The sequence below is a fragment of the Drosophila sulfurigaster genome, chromosome 2R (genome assembly GCF_023558435.1).
Source record: "Drosophila sulfurigaster albostrigata strain 15112-1811.04 chromosome 2R, ASM2355843v2, whole genome shotgun sequence".
Lineage (NCBI taxonomy): Eukaryota > Metazoa > Arthropoda > Insecta > Diptera > Drosophilidae > Drosophila > Drosophila sulfurigaster.
The window spans coordinates 22,802,306-22,816,225 of NC_084882.1; the positions used below are offsets into that span (position 1 = coordinate 22,802,306).

Genomic DNA, 13,920 nt, shown 5'->3' on the forward strand with positions numbered 1-13,920 from the left:
CCTTTTCTGAGTGACAAGCGTACTTTACAGCCTGCTTAGACCCTTTGCCGAGCTCTCCACCCACTTTTTTCCCCTCTGGTCCCATTTCCTGTTACATTGTTCTCTTATGGCGCGCCTGAGCATTCATATGACTGCTCATGCCGGGCTCTCAGACAAGGCATTTTGACGCCAGGACGAAGCCGTGTCAGCCCGTCCAAGCTGCCTAACGAAGCATAAAGTAAGCGCTCTTTTAATCTATGAGTCTACTCCGTGTGTGAGTGTTTGCGCGCTGCAGTTCACGAGAAATCAAGTGTAATGAAGCCCACACAGCCGCACTTATTCAGCAAAATTGCAAAGCTGGCGTAAGTTCAAGTTTATATGTTCATCCTCTTTGCTCTTCTTGTTGCCTTTGTTGTATTGTTGCTGTTGCTTTTTCTGTTGCCGCTCACCTATCTCATGGTGTTCACCACAACACTCTAGCGCTTAACAATGGATACACTGTTGAGCAACAACATGCTCGTCGTCTACTCAAAGAGTTTGACTTGTCGATTGGGTTCTTAAAACCGGGTTAGGTAAGCTACTCGATGTCTAATTAACGCCTTTAACCCGCCTGCTCAATGAGCTTAAGGCTGTTTGTTCGCAATTCAAAAGTATTCTCGAATTGTATTGCATTGAGCAGACTCAGTTTACAGCTGTAATTGATTTTTCAATGGCTGTTGGTTTTGTTCAAGTCAAATATCAAAAGAAACAACTCGATGCTGATATTACATTTAAAATAAAAGTTGAATTAAAATCCAAGGATTCTACCTCCGTCTTGCCTACACAGAACGACTCCAATTACTTTGACAACATGTATTAGACTGCCTTAAATTTTATTTGCTTTCTTTTTCTCGTTTTCCATAATCTTTTAACATAGTTATTAGATGCCACATGGCCTGCCTAATAGTTATTCTGTTTACATTCCAAACGCATGAATAACACAGTCAGAGTGCCATTAAATAAAAGTACTACGGGGCGTATGCGTATTATTATGATGTTCATTATGAGTTTACAGCAATAACAGCATGAAAATCGGCGTCTAATTGCCATAAAAATATGTACAATAAGCATTTTAAGCGACTGTCCGATAAATATTACCTTTTAAAGAATCAAAACAAGAACCAGAAGCAGCAGCAGCAACATCAGCCGAATCGGTAGCTGGGTCAGAACAAGAGAAATCAAAAGCAAGACATAAAATGGCTGCAGGAAATGACGTGACGCGCGGCTTTTGTTTATTTTTGCTGCTGTTTCTGCCCTTTTCTGTCCACAACAATAATGGCAATACGGCAGAACCACAAGAACACGAACAACAATCTTAATAGCAATAACAACATAACTTTTACAACAAATATCAACAAAGGGGAGCAACGGCGCAACGTCATTGAAATTGACTTCATTATTATTTTATAACCTTCAGAAGTTGCTCTGCCTCTGCCTCAGAGTTTAGTTTTTGTTGGTTTTTTCTTCTGTCTTTTTAGTGCTCGTTGTTTTTTTTTTTATCAAATCTTACATTGCGGTGCTTCTGGCACGTTCTCAAATGTTATCCAGCCGAAGCTCCGTCTTCGTCGTCGTCGTCGACATCGTGTCGTCCGTAACCTGAAACTGACTGTGCTTATTAAAAGCAAGCTTCAGGCTTTACAGATATCTATATGGCTTTTTCTGCATAAATACTCGTACTTATGTTGATATGCAAATGCAAGGAAAACATAAACTTTCAGATAATGCATTTCAAAGGCAAAGAGAATGACAGCAGGAAATACAATCCAGGACAGCTTGTCAACAAGAATTTCATGCAGACGTTTTAGCTCTTGGCTAAAAGTTCTTTTCTAAGTCCATTAAAAATTCATTTTTTCTCCATCTTTTTTTTTGTAATTCAGGAAGCAGGAAATAGCTCGGAAATATAATAAATGTCTGGGGAATCGGATTCCTATCAGCATTGAGGCTCTTCACATAATTACCAAGATTTAATTATAGTTTATTACGAGTATTTTCTAATTGAGATTATGACTCAAGTCTCTGGCTCTTAGCGTTATAATCTGTCGCATTAGGCTTATCAAATTATAATTGTTATCAACTGATTACGAATGGGTCACCAACTAGGTCTAAATGTGCTCAATGAAGGTTTGTTATGACTGAGTTCAAACCCGTTATCAAATGCCAATATATACTAGACATTTTTGCAATACAAATTGTTGGCAGCATTCCATTCTGCCAAGTGCTTGGCATAGATTTTAATTTGAACACCTTTGTGGCATTATATATTATAGTGTTTGATAGGCATTTCTCGTTTGTGGCATTAAATCGTACAAGCAGCTTTGCCCAAAGATGTGTGCAGAGCGTTTTTGTTTTTCTGGGTCATTTTCAAGGCACTTGACAATCACGAGAGATTTTAATACACACTCGAAATAAAATTGCAAAATTTGTGTGAGCCGCACACTCTACGTGTATGTGTTGGTGTGTTATCAAAGCGATTGAAAAACAATTACACTTCTGACATTAATGGCGCATGCTCTTGATGGCACCGGCAACGGCAGCAGCAACAAGAACAACAGCCATAAAAACAAGATTCCAAATATCAGCGTTTTTATGTAAAAACTTTTGCACTTTTTTACACATGCACACACACACATACACGCATTCGCGCAATGCCAACGGCAGAAAGAGATGGTGAGAGCGAGAGAGGGAGCGGGTGAAAGGGATGAAGGTACTTTCGCATCTGTCGATGTCAGGAGCGTAAAAGTTTCATTTGTTTACACGGCGGCGGCGTTGCCCGCTGCCTGCTGCCCGGATAACCACATCAAAAATAAACAGCAAAAAAATTGTAAATTGATTTTCCAAAAAATTTTAAATAAACAAAACGATTCGCACCGCGTATTTACTTAACATACAATATATACACATAGCCGCATTTTATTTTTTTATTTTCAATTTAGAAGTTTGTTTGAGTTTGCTTTAAAGGCAAAGGCCTTTAATGCCAGTCATGGCCAAGGCAAATGGTCGGCATTATTAACATGATTGCCACGCCCACGTGCCTCTAAAGAATGAAAGAGAGAGATAGACGGCATTGCAAGGAAGCTTGATGGGCTAGGGGCGAAGCTTATCAATGAATCACCAAAGCATGTGATTGATGATTGGATGTGATGAGTACGTATGTGTGTGTGTGTTTGTGCGTATCTGTTATGTGGGAGTAAGTAAGCATATACTTATCTGAGTAACTGTATGATTGTCTGTGTGTGTGTGTGGCACACTCAAAATGTGGCTTCCGTAGCAGGGATTAGGCGCTTGACGCCGCCTAACAGCCTGACAGTCTCCGTATGCCTGCAAGAGTGTGTGCCTGTGCTGTGTGTATGTGTGTGTATGGCTGCCCTCATCAGCTGGCACAAGACAGATTAAAAGTGAAGAGCTTGCAAAAACGTTGCCATCCGAAGCCCCCAGAGTGCGTCTCACGTCCGCATTTGGGATACTCTAACATTTCGGTGCGATGTCTCAGCGATATAGCTGCCTTTGATTAAGCGCACAAAGTCAAGCAAGAAAGTAAGCTATATGTGTACTAATTCATCAGAGATTTGATCTTTTATCAGAAAGTGAAGTACTTGATTGATTCTCTTTCAAGTAATCAACGCTCATCTTTTGCCACAAAAGTGCGTGCATTATCTGTACTTAAATTGAATGTAATTACAGAGTGCTGCATGTGAGGGAAGCGTTTGTCATTTTTCCGTCTGACAATTTATTATGCGAGGCTTAAGGCATCACAAAATTAAATGAATTGTAATTCTAGTTAACAAGAGAATTTCCGGTTCGTTGGCCAGTCTTTTGCTTGTTGTTTGCCATACCTGTTTGCCAACAGGCAACAAGGCAGCGGCATCATCAACGGCAGCTGCTTTCGCGTTGCCAACCATTTCCATGCCGTTTCCCAACCCCCTTCCATGCCTCTGCCCTTTCCCTAGCATAGACCAAAATGTTTACACATACGCGCGATTTTCTTTTAACAATTCATCAAATGCGCTAAGCGCACACAAAAAAACTTTGACACTCGACGTTTGTGTTTGGATATCTACGTGAGTGTGTGAGCGTATGTGTATGTGAACACGTCTCGCAGAGAGGGGAGCGAGGTGCGTAGAAGGCATGTGCAAAGTTTGACAATGTCTCGTACGTCTCCCGCATGTGCTTCGCATCCGGCATTGGCATATCAATCATCGACAAAACTGCATGAGTCTTGTACAACGCCCCCAATTCCCATTCGTGTGCTCGTCTGCTTCTATGTTTGTACGCTTGTAAGGTTATGCGTGTGTGTGTGAGCGTGCGTGAAGCTTTAGAATATTTATTTTACTTTGCGCTTTGGCCGAACCATATTGAAGGCTAAATACAATAACTCAAATTGATTTCCCAGGTAGCAGGAGCACGATATGTTATTTGCATGTCTTGTCATGCTTTATTTACGTGTTAGCTTAGTGCTAGAAAGACAGGGAAAGGCAGGCAATTAGTTAAAGTTCTTCGTGCCAAGACCTACGCATTTCTTGTCAAGCAGTTAAAGAGTCTTAAATTTGTTTGGTAATTTCTCTCGAAATTCCCAACGATTGAACATTTAAATAAGTAAAGGAAAGTCCGATCTATGCACACACTGGCACAATCAATAATCACATGTTATTCGATACACATAGCGTATACGCAATGTTTGCAAAGGTTAAACCACAATGTAGCAAACACACGCGCTGTAACTTAATTACAATTAAAAGCATATTAAACGCATGGAATTATGCATTTAATTAGCTATCGTGCATATTACTAAGGTTTAGATGAAATACAAATCCTTCTCGTTTGTTGTATTGTGTATTGTGTATCATTAACTTTGCATTTAGTGCAGTGCATTGATATATGCCACAAAAAAAGGCTTAGCATTTTGGTTTATTCATGTCAGATAATTAAATGAACACTTGTGGCTTCTTGCCTCTGCCAGTAATTACTAAACAGCGATGGATTTCTGTTACCCAAGCTTAGTTGAAGACAATAGATCAATTGTGCGGCTCGTTTATGCTATTCACTAATTCAACTCTCAGATATGTAGGCGCTCAAGTGTCGGGTTGGCTTGATTTATAGAGTATGAGGGTTCCATAAATTTTCACTGGTTCAGTGGGCAATATAAATCGGAGCTGGGAATAGTTTGAGTGCTGCGGGAGGCCGTTTACCCGAGATGCTCGTATCCTTAGTCCACAGAGAGTACTCTCTTGTCTCGTGAGCTCTTGAGTCTGTAGGCGAGTCAAGAGTGTGCATGATTTATTTACATTCGAAACTTCTGCAAAGGCTTCTTAAACACACAATTTGCGCTGCGAACTGGCGAAAAGACGCCGCAAAAGTTTCCTACCCATGAAAAAGTCGAATGGAGATGAAGATGAAGACGAAGGAGATGAAGAAAAGTAGCAAACTCAGCGGAAATTTTTAATCTGCACATTACAAAGTTTCGAAAAATGAGAAAGTGAAGCTCGAACAAAGAAGCTGCCTGCCGTTTGCCTGCATCCTTTTGGCGCCTCACTCGAAAATGCAGTCATTAATTTGCAGCTTAGAGCGCGAGTAGCTGTAGCAGCCACCGCCAAAGCAACAGCAACAACAGAAGCAGCAGCAGCCGCCTTAAAGGCGTGGCCAAAGCGTAATATGCAAAAAATGTAAATATAATTAAGACGCCATTTTAATGGTTACGGTCAGAGCTGACTTGGCCAGTGTAAAGCTTAAAAAATGACTCCCCTTTTAAGCCCTGGCCTTCGCTTGTGCCTCACTCTGACTCTTACTTTCGCTTTATCTCCCCTCTCCCTTATTCTCTGCCCTCATTGCATCCTTGTCCTGGGCAATATTTTATGCCGGGCCGCTGAAATCCGCATTTTCATTTGTTTGCCTGGCTGCCAGCCTGCGTTGTGTCCTTTGCCAGTAACTTACTCGAATCAACTGCGCTTTGGAGGCAGCTCCGCTGTTGACATTGCTCGCTGATTGTCCAAATGGCAGTTTGCCATTGCATTGGCACGCGATCATTAGTCAAGCCAGCTGCAACCTGCAGTTCCTGTGGACTTGGGAAAAGTAACAGCTCTCCCTCCACTTGTCACTTGATGAAAGCTCAACATGGCAAATGAAATCGCCACCTGCAAACGCGATGGACGTTTCGCTTGCGCGCACTCAACCGTTCTTTGGCTCGACTTCAAGATTATATTTTAACGGGATTATGGAAGTACTTTAAAAAATAAAAAGGGAAAAAAACGTAGTTCAAATAGTTAAGTTGTTAATATTTAAATGCACTTTTAAAGTTTTGTTCAAAACTTATTTCCTGCACAGTTTTCGATTGTTTCTCCTAGGTTTGTGGAGCATACTTTTGACTGCGTGCGGTATTATAGCGTCAGCAAATTAAAAGTTTGTTCTCTATTCAACTTTATTGTCATGATAAAGTATGCTCCACACTATAAATTAGTTGTTCGAATGACAGTTTTGCTAATTAGAGACAAGTAAAAGTTGCAAGGGAATGACCAAACGAACACATAAAGGGAACTTTCGACCAAAGCAAAGCCAAATCAAAGCAAAAAAAAAAACTGTGCTTGTCCAACTGCCAGTTTGGTCATGTTCTTGTAATCCCACTCGAATTCTATTATACCTGTATTGCGCCGGGGCCAGCGACATAATTATGTGCCAGCAATTTGCATTGCGCCCACAACACACGACACACAACACAAACGCCATAAAAGACCATAACAATTGAAGCACACGGCAACGCAACGGCTACAATGGATAACAATCGACAATTGTGTAGAATACAAAATACCCTAGCTTAAGAATAAATTGCATGAAACTATACGAAGGAGATGGAGAGGGTGGAAAACTCTTTGTCTTTTGTCAAGCAGAGCATATTGTAATTGAGTGTTTGTATCATAAATAAATAAATCAAACGTTGCTGCTCTTTTGTCTCTGCAAAAAGGTCATTTAATGGGTAACATGTTGTGAATGAAAGCACAATACTTGAATGTAGAAAAGCAAATGTAAGGTAGTTATTTCAACACCTTTATGGTGCTGCAACATTTGTGGCCCGCCGCAGAGCGTACACACATAAACACAGAGCGAGAGGGAAGGCGACGTATGTACTTACCACAATGGCTTTTGGCCAATGACCATTGCTGGCCATGTCCGTGGCAAGGTGGCACAGGACGTTGCACGGAGGTGCCAGAGTGGCATGCAAAACAAACCGACAGAAACGCCGACGCCACATTTACAAAACCCATAGATAGAAATCTAAAGATAAAGCAAATTGCTGTGCTACAAAATCGTTAACTGTAATTTACCGCATTCGAAACGTGGCCCATTCTTTTCCATTCTTGTTCTTGTTCTCATTCCCTAACTCTCACTCTTCAACATTCGCATTCTGATTCTCATTCGGGCGATACTACAAATTGCATGCGGTTATGAATGGAAGGATACATCGTCCTGGCCTCGGTCTTCTTGGCCCGCAATCTAAATTTAATTGCATTTTTCTCTCTCTCTCACATGCATCGTTTACTTTTTGGCCGCCAGCCGCCAGTTAAACATATTTGCTATTTACCCATGTTTTCCCCACAACCGCAAAACTTCAACCAAATTGCGCATATAATTGGGGAATTGAATTATGCATGATGTTGTGCCACTTGCAGTGTTCCATTACAGTTGCAATTGCGGTATTTGGTGACTGACACTATTTAGTTTGATCAGTTATTCTCCCAGCCATGCCAAAAGCCAATTAATATCAATCATGCAGACATTAGACCACCTTCTCAAAAATGCGACTGCAATGCCAGACTTCTCATGTATGCAAAACTGTGCAACCTAATTGAAATTCCTGCACACACACTCAGCAAATTTTGCTCTCAGTGTCTGTCAAAAGTTATCAAGAGAGAGAATGAAAAACTCAGTAATTGATGCAAACTGATAGAGAGCATCTGCATCTGAAACTAAAAATAATTGAGTGCTTTGAAGCAAACTTGAGTTCAAAAGAAGAAAAATCACAGATACAAAAACTGTTGCTCTTCATAATAAACTTATTTTATGTTTTGCATACTTGAATAGCAGCTTCAATCATTTGTTTATGCTTCAATGTGCTTACCGATTTGTTAGCGCCCGCAATTGTCTATGCAAAACACCAAAGCATTCCACAGAATTCATCATACGCAGCGTGGGCCAAGTGAACAACACTTTAAATTGGCGCTTCAGAGTCAGGCCCACACGTCTTCCCACTTAACGAATGCTACAGTAGCTGAAGTCTATCCATCTTAGTGCAGGGCCGGCTGGCAGTTGAAAAAGGTTTCGACGCGTTATTGATGTTGATTGATTTATAAACATTTCAGCACCGCAGACAGGCAAATTAAATTGTAGCCAAAACAATAAACAAAATGAAATTAGCATTTGAGCCCCAGATGGATATTGCTTCTATCCCCAGCAGTGGCAACAGCAACAGCAACACCAATTGCTGTTGCTGCTGCTGCTGTCACAACCATTCACATGGCAGCTGCAGACAGCAAGCCGCAAAAGAGAAACGCGAAATTTTCCGTGTAGCAAAACATAATTTGCTTAAATATTCATAACAGAGTGAGTGAAAATTGTACGAGTACTCACTCGTATACCGCTGATTAACATGGTCGCATCGAGTGGCTGGCTGCCTGACTGGCTGCCTGTTTCCCTAACTGAATGACTGGCTGACTGACTGGTTGACTTGTTTGGGGTGGGGTGAGGATGGGGAAAATATTTGAGGCTTCTATATTTGCTGCTGCAGCATCAATCAAGCGGCATTTGCAGCCCCCTGTTTGCGGTTGGCAATAATTTAATGAAATATTCTGTTTGCCACGTTAGCTCAGCTCATATGTCACTCGCAACGATGGAGCTGTTGCTGCTGCCACCCACTACTAACCCAACCAAATAAGCAATCCTCGTTGTAATTTGAATTACACTTCACATTTTTGGCTGACAGTTTGGCTAATTTAAGCCATGTATTTTCCCCGAAATAGAAGAATGGAGCATATTGCATGTGCTGCGATAATTAAAGCATTTCCGCTGCATTTAAAAGAGGGGCGAAATTTCCGCGAACGAATAAAAACCAGCACTTCTAATGGAAAGACTCCAATTAAGTACTTCCACGCCAAAGTAAAAGGAGTAACAAAAAAAGAAAAAAGAGAAATCTAGTTAAAATATATGTTTTATGCTGATCCCCTCTAAGTTGTCCCATTGCCCAATTAAGCAAAGCTGCGTTTATCAAACTGATGCCTCCGGGGGAATAATGCAAATGACAAAAAAGTCGACGGTGCAGATTTTCGCGTTTTTATGCTTTGCAATTTTTGCCGACAAAATTCATTATTTTGACTTTGTGGTCTCTCTCTTAATTAGTGTGGAAAACGAAATAAAACTATGAATTCGCTCCCTCTCTCTTTCTCTCCATGTCTCTCGTTGCTAGCCAAATTGCCAAGGGTAAAACAACAGCTGCCACTAGCTGCCGGCAGGTGGCGCCTCCAGCGTGCACATTGGGAATTAACTGTTTTGAGCTTTACTCATTTCGTAGCGGTTCCCTGCCAATGTTATATAAATTAGTTGATGGTTAAAAAGCTGACAAAGGCCAAATGCAGGTCCTTGGGGAATATGTGAGCGCCTATGTACGTGTGTGTGTGTATGAAATATGGTTGTAAATTTGTTATGACGAAAGTTGCAGCAAATCACAGAGTTGGCGTTGGCTTTAAATTCAGTAGATGTCACATTAAAAAGGTCGGTTTAGGTATTCAAAATTATGCTCTCAAACTGAAATCGCCTTATAGTAACTGGTTTACTTAATTCGCAAGTTCAGAAACACACATATTTGCTTAGATTCAAGCAAGATGCCGCGTCAAAGGTCAAGTAAACCAACCTCAGCAGCTGGACGTCAAAGCACCAGAAGCAGCAGCACCAACAACAGTCGCACTCCATTCACCCGCAAATCGAGCAGCAACCTGCCAGCTGTACAGCCCAAAGCAGAGACAAAACCTGCAACAGTGCCAGCTCCAGCTGCACCTAGCTCTGGACGTTCGACAGGAGACCTTATGAAGGATATGGCAGCTACGGCAGCTGGTGTCGCTGTTGGCTCCGCTGTGGGTCATGCCGTGGGCGCTGGCATAACAGGAGCGTTCAGTGGAAGCGGTGGTCAGGCAGCTGCGCAGCAGGCACCACAGCAAACAGCTCAGGCTGATGAGCGCAAGCCACGCAGTGAACTGGTCGAGGACGGACCTTGTGCCTACGAGATTCGCCAGTTTCTCAAGTGCAGCGAGGACAATAGCGATCTGTCCGTTTGTCAGGGCTTCAATGAGGCACTGCGACAATGTCGCCAGCGCTACAATTTGTAGAGCATCCAGACAAGAGTTTAAGAATCAAAGAAATCATTTTAAAATCTACAACACATCAACTCACAAGTTCTCTGGCCTTATAAATTATTCAGCAGCCTTATTAATAAATCGTTGAGTAGCTTCAGTCGAACAAAAAAAGTAAAACTAGTTGTGAAATCTTTACTTTAGCACTGACCTTAAAGTTCTGCTGAGGCCGGCACTCAAATCATACATCATATAAAAGCCAAGGGTTAGCAATTAAAATATTTTATGTGACGTACACGCACACGCAGTGCGTGCCCTCTTCACTGTCATGTGCCCAAGCATCGCAATTTATTTTTAACACTTTCTAACTGACTGCTGCACATCCTTGTCGTCCTTTGTTTCGTTTTCGTTCTCGCATGCCGCAGCTGCCTTCTGCTGCCACTCTCATCCATTGTGAAACGAGGGTATTATGATTTAGCTATCAAATGTGCAACGCACATTAAGTAGACAAGAGCATACTCTTCACAACGGATAAAGATAATCTGTTAACTCTATAGATAATACCATTAACCATGTTCATATACAAAATGGCTTCTGCTCAAGCAAACATTGCTCATAATTAAAACTATTAGAATAAATCTCAAATGAGTTCTTTTAAGAATTGAGTTAGAAAATTTTTAATATTATGAAATATTATTTCTTTTTTAGTAAATTTAACAATTTAATTTAATGGATTATTAATGCAAGTCAACATTAAATTTTTGAAAGGAAGAAGAGAATATATTCTTATAATTTTCAGTTACATTTTCATGAGTTCATTCCCCTTTCGCATTGGCAAGAGTATTTTATAATCGGTCAGTCGTGAATTTCACGCTTATCCTCGTTGGGTTTTTTTTGACATTCTTAGTTAATTGTGATTTTGTTTACTGTCATCCCCGACGCTCACCGTTTGCTCCTCCGTTGGGCTTTTGTTTGTGTTGCTACTTTGTCTGCGCTGTGGCGCATATTTACTTAAATTTTGTTGTTTCGTTTTTCTAACGATTTTCGCGTTCAACGCGCTTTTCAAAGCACTTCATGTCGTTTCGGTCTCTTGGAGAGTGAAACTTTTTCATTAGGTTTTCCCCATCATGCTTTCTTTCCTTTTTTATCTGCTTGGCTTGTGCACAATTAAGCTTGTGAAATGTTTTCGCAACGGCATCGTCGCCTGCCCCCCAGAGACGACACCCTTTTTAATTTTAGGCGCATTTTCGCGTCGCGTTTCGCGTATGTTTTTAAGAACAGCATAAACCGGCGACTGGAGAAATGTTTTAAGCACATATTTGCTCATTGGCCTAAACGCTTTTGTCTGTCTTCTTGATGAAAACAAATTTAATTTTTGGGCAACAGCAGCACAGCTAATAAATATTTATTATGCTTCTGCAAAATACCCATCGCACAAAGCTTGACTCAATTTGACTCAGCTAAGGGGCAACATTTCCTCAGTTGACCAAAGAATATAAATGTGTATCTAGAGCATAAAGCCAAATACAATAAATATTCTTTCTGTATTTATGAAGTCAACATTTGAATGTCATCATTCACATTCAAGCCAATATTTGTGTAATACCATATTATATTTAAAAAGATTTATTTCTCGAAAATTGATTTAAAAGTTGCCTTTAAAACGGGGATGAGTGTCGTGCATTTAATATTATTTACAGAGATTTGCGCTCAAATAGTTGGTATATCAGCTTAAAGCCATTTTTATGGTAATAAAAGGCAAGCGTAAATCCAATAAAAGAACTCTCAGCCAGTCAGCAGCAATATCTCTGTTGGGAGATATCATTAATAGCCTTAAAAGGGCGATGCCAACGATATCAGGTGAAGCCTGGCGCTGAAATTTTTCGTGTGCGCCTTGACCACGCAATATGAAACAGAGTGAAAACGAAAATGAAAATGGATGCACTGCTGGAAAACTGCGAAAATATAAAAAAGCAATCAGGCGAGAACTTTTTGTTGTGTACACAAACACACACACACACATACGGACCGAGCGCTGAGTGTGAAATATGATGTGGCAAACACACGGCGCAATCAAAGGACAATGCACGAGTCCTGAATTCGGTTTTATTGCAGCGCCTTTCGTACGAACGCGTGGCAAGTGGTGGGCGGCACCACAAACAGACAATGAAAAACAGTTGAAGGCTTGGGTTAAAAAAAAATAAATAAAGGGAGACGTTTGATTGCCTTCATCTGTGACACTTTAAAATGAAACTCAAATTTAGTATTTAATTCGATTTGTCAATGATGATTGGACTTTCTTTACCACCCCCCGCATCTTGTTATGGGGTGCCACGGATAGCGGGATTGTCGTTGCACTCTATAATCAATCAGCATGAATACGCTAATGAAAATCAAATCAAATGAAATCCAATAAATTTCCAAGTGGGTAACCAACTGAGGCGTGCAATGCAATAAATTGCATCAAAATTGTGTAACCAAATTGGTTGAATGGCCAATAAGTGCATTTGACGTGAATAGATAGTATTGCGTGTGTTTATCTGTGTAGTCAGTGTGTCCATCTGTCTGTCTGTCCGTTAGTCTGCCTGTCCATTTGTCTGATTGTGTGTTGCGCGTGTCACTTTGGCATTTTAGTCAAACTGAAATTTATGTGTGGCCGAGTTTGCAGTGGCAAAACTTTGTCAACGCCAACGGAAGCGGAAATGCATTTCCGAAAACCGGAAATGTACTTTCCATGCGTATTGCAAATGGCGTTTCCACCAACCCTCTCATCGCCAACCATCATCCCTCATCATGCATACAAAAAAAGTTTACCAACTTCAACATTTATGAACTGTCCACCGATGGGCAGCCCAATCTCCAGACCATGCGTTTGTAATCACTAGGGACACAGGCAGAAGGAGGTTGAAGAGGGATTGAGAAGAAAAAGACACAGAGAAAGAGATTGAGTGAGGAAACGAAGGAAGGAGGTAACTTAATAAATATGAGGATACATATGCAGAAGGCCAAGCAAGCTTTATGGCAAAAGGTTTCTCCTGTCCAAGTGGCAGACATTTTATAATTTCTTTTGCTTTCCACAGCCAAAAGTGTCCGTCTGCCGTTCAGTAACTCAGACTGCCTGCAGCTGCAAGAGCTGAAAGTTGAAAATGAATATGGAAATTTGGAAAACTCTTCTCTTTGGCACACAGCTGTGTGTCTGTGTGTGTTTGACCACACAAATTTAGCAGGTTGTGGTATAAGAGGGCGGAGGAGGCGGATGCGGTGGCAAGGCAACCGGCGACAAAGAGCAAAGTTAAATATTCAATAAATATTTTAGAGTTGCACAATTCGGACAAACTTTAACTGGTTTGGGTCAGTTGCAAAACGAAACTCCACCGACTGTTTAATTTGTTAGCATCACGCATACGTAGTGTGTGCCCAGCTATAGTTGTTTAGTTTGCAATGAAGCGTCTTAATTAAATAGCTTGCAAAGGGTAAGCTGAACTAAATTAAAACCCCTCCGCAACACTCGCACCGCGCTTGTCGTGTGCACAATCATTTGCATATTAATTAAACCTTTTAGTCAAAAAGAAAA

General features: G+C 41.0%; 3 protein-coding genes across 3 annotated transcripts in view; 2 read left to right on the forward strand and 1 right to left on the reverse strand.

The window, feature by feature from the left end:
* Window positions 1–13,920, reverse strand: part of LOC133837221 (serine/threonine-protein phosphatase 2B catalytic subunit 1) — a 109,309-nt gene that overhangs the window by 51,244 nt on the left and 44,145 nt on the right. The window lies entirely within an intron of this gene.
* Window positions 1–13,920, forward strand: part of LOC133836748 (5-hydroxytryptamine receptor 1) — a 54,329-nt gene that overhangs the window by 19,492 nt on the left and 20,917 nt on the right.
* LOC133838281 (coiled-coil-helix-coiled-coil-helix domain-containing protein 10, mitochondrial-like) lies at window positions 9,748–10,526 on the forward strand. The gene has a single exon (XM_062269346.1). It carries the CDS (start codon window positions 9,882–9,884, stop codon window positions 10,380–10,382), a length of 501 nt encoding a protein of 166 aa, XP_062125330.1. The 5' UTR covers window positions 9,748–9,881; the 3' UTR covers window positions 10,383–10,526.